General features: G+C 45.2%; 1 protein-coding gene across 1 annotated transcript in view; it reads right to left on the bottom strand.

Moving 5' to 3' along the window:
- LOC126530643 (uncharacterized) overlaps nucleotides 1–22,029 on the bottom strand; it is an 86,330-nt gene that overhangs the window by 52,053 nt on the left and 12,248 nt on the right. Inside the window, exons 2-5 of the mRNA XM_050177907.3 lie at nucleotides 18,611–18,812; nucleotides 10,321–10,424; nucleotides 5,528–5,730; nucleotides 1,569–1,737 (exon numbers count right to left, since the gene is read on the bottom strand). Of these exons, the coding sequence (XP_050033864.1) occupies nucleotides 1,569–1,737; nucleotides 5,528–5,730; nucleotides 10,321–10,424; nucleotides 18,611–18,812 (678 nt within the window). The remainder of the gene's footprint in view (nucleotides 1–1,568; nucleotides 1,738–5,527; nucleotides 5,731–10,320; nucleotides 10,425–18,610; nucleotides 18,813–22,029) is intronic.

Raw genomic sequence — 22,029 nt, 5'->3', positions numbered from 1 at the left:
ACAACTAAAATAAAGGCTAGCATGCTTCGCATCCTGGGCTTAACCTTAGCTAAGCCACAGCCATTTTTTTCTTGATTTCGACTAAGATGTCATTAACTCGCGTTTGTTCCCTCATCCAATCTGCTCTTTTCGTATCCTTTAACGTTACACGCATCATTCTTCTTTCCATAGCTTGTTGCGTCCTCCTCAATTTAAGTAGAACTCTTTTCGTAAGCATCCAGGAATCTGCCCCGTACGTGAGTACTGGAAAGACACAGCTGTTATACACTTTTTCTCTTGAGGGATAATTGCAACTTGCTGTTCATGATCTGAGAATGCCTGCCAAACGCACCCTAGCCCATTCTTATTCTTCTCATTATTTGTTTCATGATGCAAGGATTCCTTGCCTAAACGCTACGCTGAGTCTCAAGAACATCAAGAAGTAGGCGGCTGTTTCATGACCTGCATGGCAGACATGTCATGTTATTCATGTCGTGACCTTCAATTTATGTTCGTCGTACACTCTTGTCATGCTATGCCAATTTTGGTACATACCAATTTAACGAAACGACCATGAGAGCACGAAGGCCTAGGCGGCTTGACCGACCGACCGACCGACCGACCGACCGACCGACCGACCGACCGACCGACCGACCGACCGACCGACCGACCGACCGACCGACCGACCGACCGACCGACCGACCGACCGACCGACCGACCGACCGACCGACCGACCGACCGACCGACCGACCGACCGACCGACCGACCGACCGACCGACCGACCGACCGACCGACCGACCGACCGACCGACCGACCGACCGACCGACCGACCGACCGACCGACCGACCGACCGACCGACCGACCGACCGACCGACCGACCGACCGACCGACCGACCGACCGACCGACCGACCGACCGACCGACCGACCGACCGACCGACCGACCGACCGACCGACCGACCGACCGACCGACCGACCGACCGACCGACCGACCGACCGACCGACCGACCGACCGACCGACCGACCGACCGACCGACCGACCGACCGACCGACCGACCGACCGACCGACCGACCGACCGACCGACCGACCGACCGACCGACCGACCGACCGACCGACCGACCGACCGACCGACCGACCGACCGACCGACCGACCGACCGACCGACCGACCGACCGACCGACCGACCGACCGACCGACCGACCGACCGACCGACCGACCGACCGACCGACCGACCGACCGACCGACCGACCGACCGACCGACCGACCGACCGACCGACCGACCGACCGACCGACCGACCGACCGACCGACCGACCGACCGACCGACCGACCGACCGACAGATAGACAGATTCAAAGTGGCAAATATTCGCCAAGAAGTGCCTCGCATTTAATAATTATCAAGTGCTGGGGGCGTACGCTAACCGCTACGAGAAAAAAAAAGCATGGCGAAATTAGGAGTTCTCAAAGTTAGGTCCCGCAATTTATCACTGCTTCAAGAGATGGAAATTTTACTTTACAGCACATGTCACCAGGGGAACATTACAGCTATTTGGACTCGGCAGTTTTTCCAGAAACGGTCAACCGGCTGTCACCTTGTTTTTCTCGACTATGTCGGAAAACTCTGGCACAGTGAGTCGAGGTGGCGTCAGGACGCAGACTGCTCCGTCGAGCACTGTCGTCATTGCCCAGACGAAGCCGGATCCATGAGTGATGGGCGCCGGGAGTAAGACGATGTCAGTCTCATCGTACGGGACGCAAGGTCTGCAACATATAACATAATTTTTTCAGGCAGCATGCTCACGCTACGCTTTGTAGGTGTGGTAACAACATGTTTTGTGGGCATGGTAACTATACAACGAATTTTATTTTTATGGCGTTAAGTAGCAGGACAGATGAAATTTAGCTGTTGCCATCGCATTAGTTTGTTCATGTGACTATCTGGTAGCCTGCCTTAGCCGAATTGTTTACTTTGATAAGTAATTGCATTCACAAGCCCGCTGACGTCTTCTTTAATAGGTGAGGAAGCACGAATGCCTTCATAGGTTCCCAGTAGGATTTAGGCAGTGCACTTGCACCTAAGTGCCTGAACTCACACTCACTAAATAACTCTCTAGCATCACCAACTACGCATTGCAGCTGCTGTCACCATCGTGTTCACGAGACAAGACATTATCTGCCGCGTTTACGCCGATTCGCGGTTAGGTTTCTGAGCGGCCAATAGGTTTCTGAGGCACTCATAATTTACGAGAGGCAATAGCGTCTCTTTCTCACAGACGTTCACGGAGCAGCATTCTCCACACGACAGCAAGCTGCGGCATGGCCGTACCACCAAACTCCGGTGATACGCTACAAGCGACCGTCTTACGAACTCGGCCACGGCCCCGTGGGTAGCTCATTCTTTACTCAGGGGGTTCAGTGTCGCTTAAAGTACCACCGCTATCTGAATATTTATTTCCCTCTACCCCTAACCACACCTACTTCTTTTTGTAACAAATAAAATCATTCAACTGACAATTTTATCTCTCGAAGGGCATCAGCGAGCTCTCGAGTACTCCTCTCCACCGTTTCTGGTTTTCCTCTAACGAGCTATAAAACATTGTGCGCGGGCGAGGGCCCGCTCTGTTGTTTTTCACAAAGCGGTTCTGAAAAGTACTTCTAATGTACAGAAGAACTTATTTCTAGTTATCACGCATAATAACGCTCAAAACAAAGGACGCTTGGTCTCAGCTTTGGAAGGTGCACCAACAAGCACAACTCTCCTCATTAGATCTTAAAATTTCCCATACCTCTGCAGTGGCATTCTGATTTCTGCGATTTACACGTCCCATGACCTATCCCTTATGTTAAAATTCGTCTGTGAAATATTTTAGAGCGAAGCTGTTAGTGTAACTAGAAGCGCTTAGAAATGTTTTATACGCGTCTTCTGACGCTGTCCTGAAAAACATGATTACTCACGAAGCTGACGAAGGTTACATTCTGTCGAAATGTGGGATAAGTTTGGGGTTATTTGCAGACAAACTGCAAATCACCAATTTGTCACCAGATTGTGTGGGTTCACTAAAGGCGGAACAAAGATAATAAACAATCGTGTTCTGCCTCTTTAGAAAGAGTTTCCCAACTGTCCTGGGACAACCTAAACTGACAGCCCTTTCATACTTGAATAAAATTTTGGACATGTTATCAGTGAGGTGTACAAGAATGTTTGATGTTGTAGCTTAAGGATGTCATTTGTGACAACTCATGCATAAGCGTTGCCGAGCTTTACATGAGTGTTTTCGGTACCCCGAACAAAATTTTACCAATGCTCTGAAAGAACTCTGTTTGACATAAAGCTGAGATTTTCAAGTGGACTTCAGGTGATATTTTGAGGTTAAATTGGTTATGGCTACATTTCTGTATATTAATTAGTGATTCTTGGGCAGTTTCAAAAGTTTCAGGTAATAGCAAACAATGTCAAAAATTCGTTAGCCCAGGGCTCCACAGTGTCATACGGCCGTTAACGGCAACAATTTCCGCAGCCCGAAAAGAAGTCTACGTGGTGCCGAGTTCTCATTATCTGGAAATAGAGGTATGAGTGTTAGCTGTGGTGAAACTTTGCTTTTTGTGTGGCCTAAATTGCAGCGTTCGTAATAATTACACAACCGTTTCTTTTTACCATATTTCTCTTCGTTATACGACGTTCGAGTTGATTGCCCGGTCCATTCGTAGAAATAAACAATGTCTTCAGTATTTGCTAAAACAAGGGGCAGGACGTGAATGTTGCGCAGACAAAGTTCGAAATGTGAGCGGACAGATAAGGCATTTGCAATAAATTAGGCGTGCAAGCCCTCCGAAGCGTATATTTGTGATTTATGAACGGCACCTAATTTGTGCCGTAGCCCTTGGCGAACTATAAATGCAGCTCATAAATATAGCAAGGTCAACATTAAAAATGCTCACGCGAATTGAAATATATGTAAATTTAGTGCCGCTTATGTAAACATTTCATTTCCGTTATTCGCTATGTTTCCGACTGTACAGCGAGACCGTACACCTCACAAAACTTACATTTACTGAAAAAGGCGAGAGCGAGAGAGAGGACATTTCATTTGCAGTTGTCGAGTCACTGTAGCTTTTCAATTTTGATTAGAAAACTTCGAAAACAATTACTAAGCCCTCGTTTTCCCCCAATTTTCATATGCTATACGAAGTTTGGATTATATTTTCCGGGTATCATCGGGGAGGCAAGCGCGTCACACGTTTATGTTTGGTTAACAAGAGAGGCTGGTTGTCGTGCATAATTAAGGTAATTTCTAAGTGCGCGAGTTAATAAATGACATGCGCGAGTGCTTCCGAACGTTATAATTGTGTTTCGTGAACGATGCAGAAATTAGCCCGCTGCCTTTGGAAGAACTCTAAATTTCAACGAGACAAAATCTAACGATATTTGGGAAAACGTGATGAAAAATTTGCATGGGAAGTTGAATATGGGGAGTTCATTAACAAACACCGTGAATCTTTTCTCACGGCAAGTGGTCTAGTGTATTAGATCCGGGTTACATTATGAAGTGTTAGGTTTAATTGCATGTCCCTGCAGTTCTTAATGACACTGCTCGAAAGAAACAGCTTTACTGGATATCGGCGTGCGTTTCTTAAAAGTCGCACGCGTGTGCTATAGAGAGAGAGCAAATGATAAAGGAAAGGTAGGGAGGTTAACCAGGACTGAGCCCGGTTGGCTACCCTACACTGGGGAAAGGGAAAAGGGGACGGAAAGATTAAAAGAAGAAGAGAAAGTCTACTGGGTATATCGTTCGGTCACTCAGTTCGGATCACAAACGCTGACTCAAACCAGTAGCCTTCAAATATCGCAGCAGAGCTTTTGTGGCCTTTTGTAGCTGCGATATGCGAGGCCATGGTCCCAAGATCTTCTTCAAGGTGAACGGTGTTCTATCTAGCTGATTGAGAGCTGTGCAGAGGTCATGTCTTTCGTTTTGAAAAGATGGGCAGTAGCACAGTAGATGTTCTATAGTTTCCTCGGCACCGCAGGCATTACAGTTGGCGCTATCAGTCATTCCAATCAAAACCGTATATGCATTGGTGAATGCGACGCCCAAGCGTAAGCGGCACAGCATTGTTTCTTCATTTCGCAGAAGCCCTGGTAACAGCCGCAGTTGCATAGAGGGGTCGAGGGAATGCAATCGTTCTTGGGTGAATTCAGGTGTGTGCCACTTCTCTAATGTCATACGGTGTGCTACCTTGCTTAGGTGTTGGGCTGCGTCGGTCCGCGATAAAGGTACAGAAGCAAGGGTTGCTCCTTCGTGTGCTTTCCTAGCAGCTTCGTCAGCTACTTTTTCAAAGGGTGTACGTGCCTGGCCAAACATACGTTTATATGCAGCCTACATGAAGTTGTGTGTCAAGTCAAACAGACAACGCTCATGAATGTTCTTGAGTTGCATGCACAGTCGAATAGCAGTTTGGTTTATACCCTTTACAAAACTCTCAACAAGTGGCCCATTCGTGTCGTAAAGCATACTGCCACCAAAAAAAAAAGCAAGCGGCAACGGAAGCTCACTTGGAGATGCAGTGGTTGGCCACGAAGCAGTAGTGTGTAAACTCGGCTCCCTTGGGGAGTCCCGTTGTGCCAGACGTGTAGATAATAGCGATCACGGTGTTTCGAGCGTCTCTGGTGGGACATTCCCTGAAACTTGCTTCATCCATGTCTTTGAAGGGTGCCGCTGATACAAAACCGTCAGCTTCGCCCATCGCGAACAAGCCCTGCGCAAGATACAGCATGCAGTGAGGTTTTTTTTACCTGTTCGATAAGGGACATTATCATCATCGTCATCATCATCATCATCATCCACCTATATTTATGTCCACTGCAGGATGAACGCCTCTCCAAGCGATTTCCAATTTGTCCCGTGTTGCGCTAGCTGACCCCAACTTGTGCCTAGAAATTTCCTGATTTCCTCATCCCACCTAGTTTTCCGCCATTCTCGACTGCGCTTCCTTTCCCTTAGCATTCATTCTGTAACTCTGATGGTGCATCGGGTATCTAGCCTACGCATCACATGGCCCAGCCTTCCGGACACATCGCACGATTAAGTTCCATACTCCAGGAATTCGACATAGCCATCATCAACAAAACCGGACGAAAGCACTCTGATGCCGACTGTCTATCGCGCACCCCCATTGACCTGCCGCAGCAAAACGACGAGGAAGATGACGCCTTCCTATGAACAATAAGCGCGGAGCACTTCGCTGAACAGTAACGAGCAGACCCGGAGCTAAAAAGCCTACAAGTATTTCGAAGGCAAGACTGACGTCGTACCTATGGCATTTAGGCGAAGATTGCCTTCATTTTCCCTGGAAATTGAAGTCCTATTAAAGAACTTTTCAGCAGTCCGCACCAACTAGCTTCTTCTTATTCCCTCAGCACTCCGTGCAGAAGTACTGCACGCCTTACGTGACCACTGGGTAGCTCGGATTCTCCCGGACGCTATCGGGGATACAGGAAAGGCATTACTGGCAGCGCCTGACCGCCAACGTGGTCGGGAATACTACAGCCGATTAAGCATCTTTGCCGACCATTCCACCAGATCGCGATGGATTTGTTGGTACTATTTTCGGCGTCAACGTCTGGAAATAAGTGAATCGTCGTGGCTCCTGACTACCTTACCTTAAACTAAAGCTCTGCCTATAGGTAGTACGGCCGAATCTGCTAAATTTTTCGCCGAGAACATCCTGCTGCGAATGGTGCCCCAGAAGCCTTGATCACCTACAGAGGAACAGCCTCCGCTGCAAAGCTCACCCAGGCCATTTTGCCATACAGCCAGACGAGCCACAGCACGGCTGCCTACCACCCGCAGATCAATTGCTCTTACGGAGCGGCTGAGCAGGACCCTCGCCGACGTGATTGCAATGTGCATCGATGTCGAGCACAAGACGTGGGATGCCGTCCTGTCGTAAGTAACCTTCGCTTACAGCACGGCGGTGCAAGAAACAGCGAATATCGCGCCTTTCAAGCTGGTTTACGACATGAAGCCGACGACGACTCTCGATGCCATTCTGCTGCACGTCACCGACGAAGAGAAACTAGACCTCGCCACGCATCTCCAGCGCGCTGAAAAATTCGGACAGCTCACCCGCCTGCGTACCAAGAACCAGCAGTGGACCAACCGCCAGCGTAACAAACTTCGGCGACGTTACGCCAAGTACCAGCCCGGTGACCGTGTCTGGATTTGGACCCCAATACCCCGACGAGGGCTTAGCGAGAAACATTTGCGACGCTATTTCGGACCCTCCAAGATCATCCGACGTATTGGCGCACTCGACTATGAGATTGTGCCAGACGGCATTTCGCAATCATAGCCACGCCGACCACCACCTGAAATAATCTATACTAGCGGTAACAAACAACGAAACTTTTTTGTTTGTTATTTCTCTTCTCTGCATGTAGCTTTAGTTTCTTGCGCTCCTGCTTGCAGCATTGGGACAATACTTTTTAAGAAGTGGAAATTGACGCGTGTGCTTATTTATCCTGTTTTGGGGGCTGCGTTTCACCCACTAACAATTCAAATTTACCTAGCTCAGCGCAAGACGCGCCTGCATGATTAGAACTTACTGGAATATTGTCGATGGTTCTATCTGTTGTCTGTTGTCACCGACGATTGTGTGGTGCGATTTCATGCATGTGCGACGCAAATTGTGTAGCCCTTTCTGAAATAGCACGCTCGCACCAGCGACAGCTCTAGAAATGCCGATGACTCGTGTGAAAGCCTACACGTTTGACCGGCAGATCAAATTTCCGACGATCGCCGAGTGTATTCGCTGCTATCGTACTTGTAGTGTATCCCGTTTTTCTGGTCACAGGTTCTCCCAATAAAGAGTTAGTTTCGCCATGGACAGTTTTGCTACGGTGTTCTTGACCGTCAATACCACGTAGCAATCGCCTTTAAAAATAAAATTTGCAGACAGGTTTATGTTCAAAAACTAAAAGGAGCTAAATTATGTAGTATAATTGGTTATATACACTTTACGCTTCAATTGGTGAGCTAGAAGCTGCCTATGAATAATTTAACAAAGAAATACAGAAGTTCTATTAAAGATTATACAGGTTAAACTAGACGTGTACGGTCGCTGAAGTTCATATACCTACCTATAGGCACAACCTCGCCCTGCAAATGCGCTTGTACTACAAGTGCGCAATGCATAGGGGCACGATTCCGGTTATTTTCGGGTCCCTCTCGTATAGTCTTGTTCAAGCTATTCGTACCCTATTAGAATACTGTGACATGGTTTTCGCGATGTGGCGATGATCTGAGTGAGTTGGCTAAGGTCTTCAAGAGAGTGCTTGCAATTGTTTCCTGTCTTCTAGAAAGTGTAGACACTCAAAGTTCTACGAAACGGTGTTGAGATGGCCTATAAAAAGAGCACCACTGGTATGTCGCAAATTATTAACGTATAGTTGTGTTTCATCGTGTATACAATAATTTCCTCTGTCCCACCGTTGTTCTTTTCGTGGCTACCTTGAGAATGACTGAACAGAAAAGAAGGCAACAGCAGCGGAAAAAAATTAATTTGCATACACATCTAGTGGCGTTATACTATTTGTATATGCTGGTGTTGTCGCTGTTTAGATTAGGATGAGGAATGTGCAAGCACACTTTCTGACAGGAGCCCTTTGACACAAGTGGAAGTCTGATCGCGAGAAGTGCATTGGCGTATGGTATGGTCTATATGATTTGACGCTTGTCTCATTTAAAAATGTTCATGTGTGCACTGAAGATGCGAAAGAATTCTTTATGGTGGTAGAACAAGAAACTGACAGATTCCATTAAGCAGCCCGGGCAGGGCTTCGACTTGATTGTTTTCGCACCAGCAAATCATAACTTTATTAGTTGCTTCTAACGCAACACGATGCTTGCTTCTTACACAACGCAATGGTGACATGGGCTCACGGTATTTTCCAAATTTACGCGATATCTCATGGTGATATACTCGGCTACAATCCTGACACTGAAGCTTCTTTTGACTCATTCGATGTGGCCAGTCGCCGTAGGCCTTTGCTCCATCTGCAATAAATTGCTGGTTTGTGTCTAATTTCTCTCGGAGACTAAAACGGTGCACAATACCCAAATGTACATTGAATTCACGTGCAAGACATGTCATAGAAGTATTGTTGCATATTGTCATTCGGAAACTTATTCTTACCGCAAACGCTTCTGCACAGCATAAACTAGGATATTGACTGCGAAGCTGTCAGCAGAATTATTAGCATAACGGTTTTCTTGCGACGGTAAAAGCAGGCGTGCGATGGCACGGTTGGTATCAAATGTAAATGCAGCACAACGTGCGCTGCACCAACGAAGTGACAGCAATGCTTTACTAAACGATCAAAATATAAAGGTTATCTTGCGCATACATAACGGGAAAAGACAGCTTGCATGCCCTATCTTTCAGCCAGTAATATATAATCCCACGTCGTGTTATGCCAGTCAGCTAGCAGTTTCTACTGCTTCGCCGGCTCAAGCTCGTGGTGTTATCCAGAAAGATCGCCTAAATAGGAGCCTCAAAGAGAGCCGTACGACCAGGACGACGCTGATCTATCAACCTAAACACGGCCATTGAACAGATCATTCTGAAAGATCTGAGAACTCGCTTTCACTGCTTTGTTATCGGTAAGGTATTGGTTGCTCTAATGGGCATACATATACGCAGGCTTTTTTTATATTGTAGTGCTCGCTACCCATGGCTCTTTATAGAAGTCTTTCTTGTTTTCAGCATATCTCAGAAGCTTAAAAGTGTTCTTGAGAAACAAGTGACAGAGATCGACTGTTTCCACCTACACGCTGTTTTCACCTACGCTGTTGTTCAAATGACTGTGCACCGGTTTATCTCGTGGGTGCTCGGTTACCTCATTTTATTTTCTAGAATTTTCTGTTGCTTCTTTATTCTTGGTATGATTTTCAACTTCTCGTGCTCCAACTACACGTAAGCGAAAACAACTAGCCGTAAACATTTTAATGCGATGAAGTTCTGTTTGACATTTTCAGTACAGAAAATAAAACTATTTCAAGAACATATTTTGCGGCAGTTTCTTATTACCGTAAATAAAGATCAATTTACTTACTCCGCACAATCGACAACATCAACTGAAGTTGTGGCTCCAGTATGCAGTTCCCTTATGTTTGATTCTTTTTGAGATGGTGCATTGCCGGACACAAGGGTGGTGGCATATAAAGCACTGCCAAGGAAGAGTTTTACACAAGGCAATAACCACTGCGCACGATAATTTGATGTGACCAGCTAAGGCAGCCAAGAAATCTTGAGAAACGAGAAACCAAAGTCCGCTCGTTGCTGCACCTTGATATGTAGAGACGCTGTTGTCTTCTTCACTTTCTCTGTGAATTGGACATCGGACAGAACGTGCGTGCAGTCGCTGTCTTTGATCTGATAGTGCAGCTCTCCTGCGAGAAAAACCAACAATAAATTAATGACCCTTTGACTAAAACTCAGGATTGTCCATAGATAAAATATGCTTTAGCGAGAACAGCCCATAATAGTATTTTTATTATTATTGCGCAAGCATTACATGCCCCTTTACGAGAGAATACTTCGGCGGCGGCGGCGGCGTGGCTGAGTGATGGTACGAAAAATGGCCGACAGCGCAAAGACGCTACGGCGGCTCCATGGTTCTGCTTCACTAAAGGCGTGCCGAGTACACGGGTCATTGCACACGTCACGTCTTAGCCATCTGGCTAACCAAAGGTGCTGCCTACTGCGTTCATCATTGAGCACGTGACGGGAAAGCCAATTGGCAGGAGGTGGCGCCACGTTATGGGTGTTTAAAAGGAGCGCGCTGTCTCCCAATGGAAAACATCAATCGAAAGCTTTTCACTAAAGGGACTATACTGCTGTTGCATTCCCCCACGTAAGCAATCTTAAGCCTCTCTGTCGGTTTTTTTTGCGAAGAGGATGTGAGGCTGCTTGCTTGTCCGTGATAGTTGTGTGTATGTGATGACCTTTGCAGTACCTTCACTATACACCTACAAATTTCCTGCCCGAATATGACTTCGCTGTAGAATACTCGTTTCTAAGCCGTTTGTCATGTTCGGCTAGACTTGGGGACCCAGGTGAGAGTTGCGGCAGCGTAGATTATTCGGTAAAAGTTTCTCTTTGTCGTTAAAGTCGAGCAGTGATTCTGATTCCTTCCTGAACAATTATAATGACGGTGACCGAAATTACGCGTAAGACAGCAGTGAAAGAACTATCACATATTTTGCAGTTTTGAACATTGCTAACTGCTATGTGCCGGGCTGCCACATTTATGCCATTGTGCCTGTGTGTATCATCTGAGCCATCGGAATCTGGGATTTCTCAATTTAGGCTAAAATTTCATTGAGTCTTACCCACGTGACTTGTGCGACTTCCACTGAGTTGACTGTGCCTACGTCTTGCACCTGCACATTTCTTCCGGCAGCTGTCAAATGTATAGTTCGTAATCACCGGATCGTGGGCAGACGTGTAATCTCTCTAACTGAGGCGAACGCAAGACCAACCAGTAAGGGGCATCAGTAAGGGGCATCAGGGGCATCAACTCACGACCGAAGGTGTGGAACTACAGAGTGTTTCGTGACAGTGCTTACCTGTTCGCTGTAATAGGTGGGGCCGATAGTGTCACACTGGAAACCAATTTACACCCTTATGGGCCTTAAGGGTGCTAGTTCGTCTACAACTTACACCTTAAGAGCCGTGAGGGGTGTAAGAGTGTGAGTTATAGAGAGAAAGTGCCCTGAAAGGTCTGAGTCGCTTTACAGGGCTGCAAGGTTTGCCAAGGAACTAAACTGCTTAGGTTGCATCTTCAAAGCCCCTCTTTATGCCCTTCACAGTGAAATATGCTTGTTCTTGTTTTTTCCTGTCCTCTGTTTTCAACCGGAGCGGTAGTACAGGCCATTATGCAATACTGATGCAAATTTGAATGTATATGTAGAATACGGTGTAGTCTCAAAGGGGTGATTTTGTGAGCCTCCGTCTTATTTGAAAGTACGCACAGCAGCGTATCGCTACAATATGCAACACGTGTATTGTACAAGACGATTTGGTGTGCACATGTCTACTTGCAACCACTTGCTTGCTTTAGAACCTAAGTTTAATGTCTTAAACGTCCCTCAAGCCGCTCTCCCAGCTCTGCCACGGGATTGAAAGACATCATTGGAAGTTAATTGCGAAACATGCCGTAATCATTTGTTGCTAAGTTTCTCAAACATTTTGTATGCAGTCAGGCTTGTATGGTTGCTAAGTCTACCACAACCATCATCATCAGCAGAAGCCTATTTTTTGTCCATACTGCAGAGAGGAAGCCTGTGTCAGCGACATGAAATACCCCTGCCTTCCGCCAGCTGATCTGATGTTATGCCTGTAAATTTTCCAAATGCATTACACCATCAAATTTTCTGTCGTCCTCCACTACGGTTTTTTTTTCTTTTGGTATACATTTTGTAACTCTAATGTACCGCCGGCTATATGCCCTACGCATTAAGTGGCCTGCCCAGCTCCCCGTCTTTCTCTCTTTGTGTCAACTCGAATATCGACTACCCCCGTTTGTTCTCTAATCCACACCGTTGTTTTCTTGCCCCGCAAAGTTACACCTAACATTTTTGTTTCTAGCGCTCGTTGAGCGGTTCTTAACTTCACCTCAAGCTTATTTTTTTAATTTCCAAGCTTCTGTTCCATATCTTAATAATAGTAGATGGCAATGAATGCACACCTTTCAAAGATAGGGCTAAGCTGCAGGTCATTTGTCTATTAAATTATTTATTCTGTATTCGCTCAAACGCAAAAGCATTATAAAGGTGATTTGGTTAGAGAATATTGAACAGCAATTACAAAATCTGTGAAGGTATAACATGAAATATAATTGAGAGCAAGGTGACTTGCACATCAAAAGGAAAAATAGAACAGGAAAGTTCCGACAGCCACAAAACAATAAAGATAACAAAGAGAAAAAAATTGGAAAGAACTCATATTAATAGCACAATATATGGACATGGTTATGTGGTTAATCAATTCCAATGTAAAAGCGCGAACATAAGTGGCCTGAACAAGCGATAATCCGTGATAAAAGCAAAGTTAGAGGGCAAGTGTTTCCACTCTGATGATGTGTGCTGAATGAAAAAATGCAAGAAGGTATTTGTATTACAGGGCGCACACTCAGGTCTGCTATCGTGGTTAACTCCTAATAAACGCTACGTAACCGCAGAGATGAGTTCCGCGTGTAAGAAATGATAATAGTACACATTGGGAAGCATCCATAAATGAAAAATGTTTTACGTGCACGGTGATAATTGGGACAATGATAAACTGGCTTTTCTCAGTGTTATATTAGCTGTGAGACAACAGTTAGCTACGATAAAGCGAGTGATATAGCACTTGAAACAGTTAAAGCGATAGTTTGGTTGTCGTATTTAGCATCACAAATAGCAGCGGCATACTCAAACTTAGAGCCAACAAGGCTTATGAAAGCGGCAGTGTTATTGCCATAACAAATTCATTAAAATATTGATGCAGGTACACTAACATCCGATTGGCATTAATAACTATTATACTGATGTGTGTTTTTTCTTATTAGATCAAAGGCTACACTGACGCCAAGGCATCGATAACACGAAACATGCTCAGGAGTAGTGCTGTTAAGTTTGTAGACTGGAAGGTGCTCATGTTCCCGAGATTGACAAATGAGTTTTGGCTTGTTAATATCTAATTCCTTATTAATTTTTCAAACAAAATTCTTGAATAATATACGTTCAACTGTACTTTATGTTGGTCATGCTCGTTAGAAATCACACCATATATGACAGTCTGGCACATCATAGACGTAGTCGCTTTAGCACCATAAACCCTACATAACTAACACTGTCAAAAGAAATAGGATCAATATATGTTATTGGAAACACAACAAGGTAAACCATTAATTTAGAATTTAGATTTTGTTATGCGTGCCGTATATGTCCCAACTAATTTTTGTACTTCCGTAAATTTTCCTCTCGTAGTCAGCGTCCTCTGTACTACATTAAATTAAATAAAGCTACCCTTTCGCAGGTTTTCGAGGCTGACGCCCAGTGGTGAATTCTTTATATCTTGCCACGCTACTGAACATAAAATTTGTCTTCTGAATCTCAAATTTCAATAGTACTCATAACTTTCCCTGCTAAGGTGCTGAAACATATGTTGCTAGTCATCACTAGCGCCGCTGAATCAATGTGATTCGCAAAGCGTCGTTTGCCGAGATATTCACCGTTCATCCGCACTTCTAGTCCTTCCCAGTTTAACAGCTAGAATTCTGCTTATCAACATGAATTGAATATGATTGCAGAGAGAGAGAGAATGAGAGACATCATTGTATAGATAGCGTCTCCTTACCTGACCACTTTCTTGATTGGTCCGATCCACTCGTGGAGAAGTAGAATGATTGTCAAGCCTTTATAGTAACTTTTATAAAACTCAGCTATGCTTATAGCGCCATACTTCCTTACTGTTGCTACCTCTTTTATAGAAATTCATTTCCGTAACCTATAGAATAGAAGTAGTATAAATAGGGATCAAATGCCTCAGACAGGCTCGCCGACGCTTAGACGAGTGAAATTAGATTTGTGAAAGGCGGCTTGCTCATGCTTGGCGTGTTCGTTTTAACGGATAAGAAGGGTGCCGTCTACTTAGGGAAGCCTAAGCGGTGGGTTATCCTTTGTAAATTTTTTTCAATTAACTGATTTGATGACTTGGATGTAATCCATTGTAGAATACGCCTTCCTAAAGCCAGCTTGTTCTCTTGGTCGATTGAAGGTGTTGACTTGATCCGATTGGGAATTAATTACCTTTGTGAACATTTTATACAACAATATACGTTAACTAGCAAGCCTATAATTCATCAATTCTTTAACATCTCCCTTTTTATGGATTAGTAAAAAATTAGCTTTTTAATTATAATATTCGCGTCATCTTCGCTTAAATCGAGAGTTATTTGATCTTTCCCTGACACCTTTCCTCGGACATGTCTTGCAAAGTCCTTTTAATTTCATGGCTAGTTACACATGGAACTTCAGTATACTGTTCGTTACTACATCCAATCAAGCTTGCGAGCCCATCTGTGTACAGTATAGTTCAGTGTGGAAGTTCTGTGCTGCCTTTGCTATATCATCGAAAATGCTGATGACATTGCTCTGCTTATCTTTAACTGTATGCATCTTGCTCTTCCCTATGCCAAGTTATCGTTTCACTGATTTTACACTGCGAACATATTTTACTGCTTCCTCAATGTTCATGACATTTTAATTTTTATTACCACTTGCTTTGTCCTAGTTTATTGGCATTGATGGGTCAGCTTATTCTGTCGCTTGACGCTTTCATGCTTTGTCGTTTCTTTATTAGGTCACTTGATTCTTTGTACAGCCTACTTACTTATTACCATACTTACCACTTAATTGTTTCTTAAACAATCAATGTAGATACAGTTTCATTCATTACCTTTATGTTATCCATCTTCCTGTTCTAAAATTGTTACGTATATAGTCGGTGCCAAAAGTTTACGGACGGCGAGATCTCAAAAATCATGAATTTCTGAGCAACATATGAACGTAGTCTGTACAAACCTACAACAATAAGTTGTTGTCACATACAAGTATACGCAGCCCAAGTTGCGGAAATGTCAAGCTTCTATCGCATTCAGTTGTGAGTAAAATTTGACCACGACGCCATCTCCTCTACACATCCTTTCAAAATATTTAAGGCGAAGCTTGCTAAGCTTTCAAACCGCTATCGACTGCGCAGCTGCACACTGACGTCATAAAGCCGTGATCCTACGAAGCATGTTAATCATGCCACAGGATACACAGTCTTGTAGTGCATAATTCGGGCCTCACATGCTGTAATCTTTCGACAATAGACCTTCAGACAATACATACTTGATGTAACTCTGGCTCTAGTGTCTCCGGGAGCTGCAAGCGCGGTGGTTCAAGCAGCATGAGAATGATGGGTTGTAGATCGATTTGCCCAAACTTCGTCCTTGTGGCTTCAAACCGCTTCGAGACTTTGCAAACTTGTCAATTTCTACAAAGGACTGCGTAATAAATAAATAAATAAATGTTATGAAAATTGTCTGACGGCGCGATTCAAATTCAGGACTTCAAGCACAAAAGCCCGATATTGAAAGCATTACGCCAAGGATGCATGAATCAACGCGCGGAATAGAACGCCCTTACAACTTTCTCCGGGGCAAGCCAACGTGTACAGAGGCTTAGAGTGATACGGTTTGATCCCCTCGACAGGCTGTACCACTGCCATTAGTAAAAGCTGTGCGGGTTCGCAGAGCCCATCGCAACTTATAAAGCGTAGAGTGCCTTCAAATTTATGAGAATGAAGGCAGTTAAAGCATATGTGAAGAAGTACTCACAAAGTAAGGAACGCAATAGCAGACGACAGTGTGGCTGTCCTCAACAAGAGGAAAAGAAAGACAAGGGAGGCTCTTGCAGCGAATGAAAAAGGGGCTCGCGCAAGGGAGATCGTTGGAACGCCGGCACGACTAGGGCCTCAGGGTCTACGGAACCCACATCTGCGAGTGAGGTTCACTCGACATGGGCGTCCGTCTTCGGGAGAGCGAACGCCTCGGGTCTTTGCACGGCACGAGACCTCGGAGCGGCCTGCTGCAATCTCGAACCCGCATCTACGCGCGAGGTTAAGAAGAGCGTCCGTCATCGAAAACGAGCGCCTTGGGCCGTCTTCTTGCACGAGACCTCGGAGCGGCCTATTCCCTTCTACAGAGCTGTGGGCCGTCCCCCTTTCTTGCCCCGTACTGCTGCGTCTACTTTTCCACGCCGGTCATCACTCTACCAGCGATTGTTCCTCCTCAAGGACTCTACGACACTCTCCACGCTCCTGACTTCAACCGCAACCTCGTGAGAGTACATTTCTTTTTTTTCCCTGTTTACGAACAGCCTTGCATGCATGGTTCTAGTTGAACATTTTAGTCGTGTTTACGTGCCGTCTATTATAATTGTCGTGTGCTTCCTAATCATGCACTCTCTCCTCCATCTTCCTCGCTTCACACGCCTTGCAAGGTGACGATCCTAACCATCACAGCATAATAAAGAAAGCTACAAGACCGTCTGAATCCACAAACACCACCTGTGATTGATCAGAGCACCACAATACAGCTTGCGTGTTCGTCTAGCTTGTAGTCGCACGCGTACTGCATTCTTTTTTTCCGCCGCTGACATCATGGCCCCATGACACTCGTTTTGAGGAACGTGTCAACGACCCGAGCTCCGCCAATGATGAGGGGCGCTATTCCGGGAATTCATGGATAGTACCACTAGAACCAACGAGAAATGTATTAGCCCTCAGCTCTATTTAACACTTTCTTTTTTCTCTTTTCTACGCTGCCTCATTTTTCTTTCGTATTCTCTCTTTTCTGTACCCATATTTATAAAAGACTGAGTTGCGGGAATTCTCTGCAGCCGTTCGAGGAGGTTAATCCACCAACGGAAACTATTGCGCAAAGAAGCTGAATATAACTGCGAAGTTGAGCTTCCGTTGATAAATTATATTCAATTTGAACGTCTTGATGGTGCAGCGCAAGAGGACGAAGATCGCCTTCTGTCTTCGTTTGTCTTGCACCGCCCCTTCAACAAGTTCAACCAGTACAGACTCGCCCAAATGTCGATCCTCCTTCAATTCTAACGTTCCGGCCGGTTCCGGCCTTCATTAAGGTATTTGATGAAGGCCCGACCCCGGCCGAAACGTCTAAATGAAAAGTTTTGTTTTGAGACGTGTGCCTGCGCTCTTTCAATTTATACACAGGGTGATCATTTCTAAGTCATTATGTAATTTTAAAAATAGCATGTTGCAGGAAACATCATTCTAATCATGTCTCTTATTAAGAGAGGCGGACATCGCTTGCACGAGAAATTGAGACATATTCAACCAATTAACAAAAATAGCTAACTTTCTTTTCTGTTATTTCCTTCACGACACAAATTGTAATTTACGCATTATTGGCGGTGAGTTTGCAAGGCGTATCCACTTGCAATGAATTTCGAGAATGACGCTACTTTGGAGATATGCTCCATCAAACCTGCCGTAAAAATTTAGTTTTGTTCCACTTACTTTTTTAGCGAAACGCTCGTTTATAGATTAAAGCGCAAAAGTAATTGGAATTCTCACCTGTTTCGTTCCACATTATGGGGAAAATATCTCAAGAAGGCGTCATCCCGGAAACCAGTTTTAAGTGGATAAGTCATGCAAGCTCACCGGCTACAATTCGTAAATTTCAATATGAGCCGTAAATTAATTACTGAAGAAGTTATTGAGTGAATTTTCCTTAATTAGTTTGATCTGCGTTTTGGTTTATCGTACTAGTATTACCCGCCTCGTTGAATATTCTAGCTCGTGAAAAAAAGAAATGATCCTGTCTGCCACAGGCCATATTAAAGAATTACGTAAAGTTTAAAATTATCGCCTTGTATATACCCTTGCCTCGCGACCGGTTTTCCACACTTCCTACACATGCATTTTCGGGGGATATTGTACTTCTAATGCTAGCGTATGAAACGTCATAATTTCAATTTATTGAGGTCGTAGATTTAGCTTTCATAGAACGCACCTTCTGTCAGTGAAGTCTTGGCCAGCACTAACGTGGCACCGGCAAATATGCAGCCGTACATGGCAGCCACGTTGTCTACGCTGTTGCTCAAGTGAACGCAGACGCGGTCACCCGTTGAGACGCCGTGCTGCTGGAAGCCTGTAGCGTAGCGTTGCATTCGCAGGAAAAACTCGCGTCGTGTAAGATGTTCGTCATTATCGACCTGCAAGACGAGAACAAGAGAATGGAGAGATTGCCGTGCAAAGTTGTCGTTTCATGAATCGCTTGACTCTGCTGTACGTGCTACGTACATTCAACGTTAATGACGCAGCGTGTACGACTGTCTTTGCCTTCTCAGTCCATCATTCAGCCAATAAAAAAATAGCATTCATGTCTCCGCAGGCAGGACGAAGTCGGGCTAGGGGTGGTGTTCTAAATTGTAGTGGTCAGACAGCAGCGATAGAACACTTAGCCTCCCCCCTCTTGTGTAATATTTTACGACAAGTGAAGCATTCATCAAGCTACTAGGAAAGTGTTCACAGCATCAGGGAGGGCAAGGAAACAGTACAGAATAAATGAATGCGCAAGAGTAGAAAAGGAAACATACAATGTGAAGCAAACGTAACTTGCTGCGAGAAATCTAGGCGGCGCTTTTCTTTATATGTTTTTAGAAGATATCATTTTTTTATAAAACGGTGTAGTGCTTAGCGAACGTAATGTTTTTTTTTCTTTTTTTATCAGAGAAATTCTTAGCTAAGGAGCACATTCTTTGCCGCCATTAACGCGAGTTTCAGAGGCGTAATTACCAAGCACTGGTAAGCGACGTTTACATGCGCAGCATTTGTATGCTTACCCAACTATAAATTTTCCGTCCATCACGTAAGACGAATGCAATAGTTCATACCGCCCTGAACAATGGTTCATATCATTGCGATGGTTGACAATCGAATGCAATGGTTCGTACCGCAAGCAATGTGTTATACACCCGTAATAAAATGAAAAGTTCAATGGTACATACCCACGTAAGGCAGAGGCTCAGCATAGTAAAGCGAACAGTCCATGCATTCATTTAAAACACTCATACAACACAAAAAACTGCATACGCTTCAATAAATATCAAGCTAAAAATTAGCATCCGAACCATCATTGAAGCACTGCATACTTCCTTAAGCAATTGTAGTAATGGTTTTGCAAGAGCTGCGCTGGACAGCCATTTTGACAAGGACCGATAAGAGTCGATAGAGTCGCATCATGTTCTATGACACTGATAACGGCCGATGAGGGTTGATAAGGATTTATGCTGGTCGAATCAAGTTCCATAATACCGATGACACCGGGCTGCCTGGAGATGAGCAAGGCACACAATGCTGACGCATACTTATACAACTCCCGAAAGAACTTCTCCCGAAAGAACTTCTCTCAATGACAAATTTGGAGGCAGTCACATCACAATACATCCGAATTTTTTTTAGAAGTCAGGAAAATCTTACCAGTTACGAAATGATTGTCTTCGAATTGGAACCCTCTATAGATCCGAAATACGAACCGAGCGCTCAGTGCGCGCATTAAAGGGGACCGTGCTATCGCAACAAATGGAAACGCCATTCAACGAAGCTCGACATACTTCGAAATTGAATGTCGTGGCCAGTAGAAGAAGGCACTGATGCGGCCCATTTTGCCAAGCAGGCACAAAATGCCATCACTGAAACCGAATCCTATCCTTCGTGACGGGTCGCACTCAGTTTCAATATTGCGTAGATTGAGCATATAAATTCGACAATGAATACCTCCAATTAGGTGCAATTTTCGAGATATGATTAGTATGGGTGTATTAAAATGTGACCGCCTCCGCATTTGCCATTTCGAGAGCTGTCCCTAGACTCCTGTAAAAAATGAATTACCGGAAATTTGGTATTAGTTATGTGAAAATTACATTTTCAGTGACCAAGTGTGCCTACCCTGACCAGGAACTCCTACTAAGAAAGCGCCTACCCCGCTACTACGCTCATAGCCTTTATAATAAAAAATCTCTAGCAAACAAAAATAACCCTCTGTACTCAACAAAAAATCGCTGACTAAACTTGAGCTGAAATTTATTTACAGCCAATCATTTTTCAATGCAATTGGAGGAGGAGGAAAGAACTTTATTGTGTGCCCTGCGAGTTGGTGGGGAGGGCCAAAGGTCCCGCCTAGGTGACGGCCAGAAGTTCTTGGGTCCTGGCGGCATCCTCGGCCCGCTGGACGGCCCATAGTTGATCTTCGAGGGCGGGGCTGAGCAGCGCGGCTTCCCAGCGCGTGCGAAGGCTGCTGCTAGAGGCCGCGTTTTCTTTATTGTTATTTATTCCTCGGCATTCCCATAATATATGCTCCAGAGTGGCTCTGGATTCCCATGTTTTGCATTTGTCCGTAGGATATACATCCGGATATATGATGTGCGAGAGCGCAGGATTCGGATACGTCCTAGTTTGTAACTGCCGCCATGCGACAGACTGCTTTTTTGTCAATTTTGCGTGAGGTCGCGGGAATATGCGCCTCTGTAACATATAATGTTTTGTAATGTCATTATATGTTGTCATTCTGTCCTCCCACTCCCACTCATTTACCGCACCGTCACGTCCGGAGAGTGTCGGGGCGTCACTTGCGACTGCGGCTCGGTCCGTAAGCCCTCGAGCCGCGTCGTGTGCCGCCTCGTTGTTGCCGTCCTCCGCGAGGGTGTGAGCGGGTGTCCAGGTGATGTATATCTTTCTTTTGTAATTTTGGCCTCCTGCAACAAGAATTCGTAGTGCCTCCGGGGAGATTCGGCCGTTGGCAAAGTTTCTTACTGCCGTCTGAGAGTCGCTGACTATCACGGTTGCGTTAGTCTGAGCTGCTGCGAGTGCTATGGCTACTTCTTCAGCTATCTCGTTACTTGTGGTGCGTATCGTCGCGCACGTCTTGCACCGTTTCTCCCTATCGATTACGGCTGCCGTAAACCCCCGTCTGCGACTGTATCGAGCCGCGTCTACGAACACTGCGTCCTTGTCGCTGCCGAATTTCTTCTGTATTTGCTTCGCTCTGTTCTTTCTTCTGTCCTTATTGTGTTCTGGGTGCATGTTCTTTGGTAAGGGAGGTATTACCAATCTTTCCTTCGTATCTCTCGGGATGTCCACCTTGACACCATGCTGTGTGTGGTAACGTATGTCTAATCTCTCTAGGATGTGTCTGCCTGCTCTAGTCTTAGAGAGGCGTTCATATTGTGCCGTACGTTGCGCTTCAATGAGCTCGTCTATAGTGTTGTGTAGGCCTAATTGCAGCAACTTGTCCGTGCTGGTGCTGATCGGTAGTCCTATGGCTAGTTTGTATATTTTCCGAATGAGGCATTCTAGTTTGATCTTTTCCGCGACCTGCCATTCTAAGTACGGTGCTACGTACACTATTCTACTTATTACGAAGGCCTGTAT

Source organism: Dermacentor andersoni, chromosome 4, assembly GCF_023375885.2.
Source record: "Dermacentor andersoni chromosome 4, qqDerAnde1_hic_scaffold, whole genome shotgun sequence".
NCBI lineage: Eukaryota > Metazoa > Arthropoda > Arachnida > Ixodida > Ixodidae > Dermacentor > Dermacentor andersoni.
Note: the sequence above shows the minus strand (reverse complement) of the source record. Positions and strands in the feature narration are given on the sequence as shown.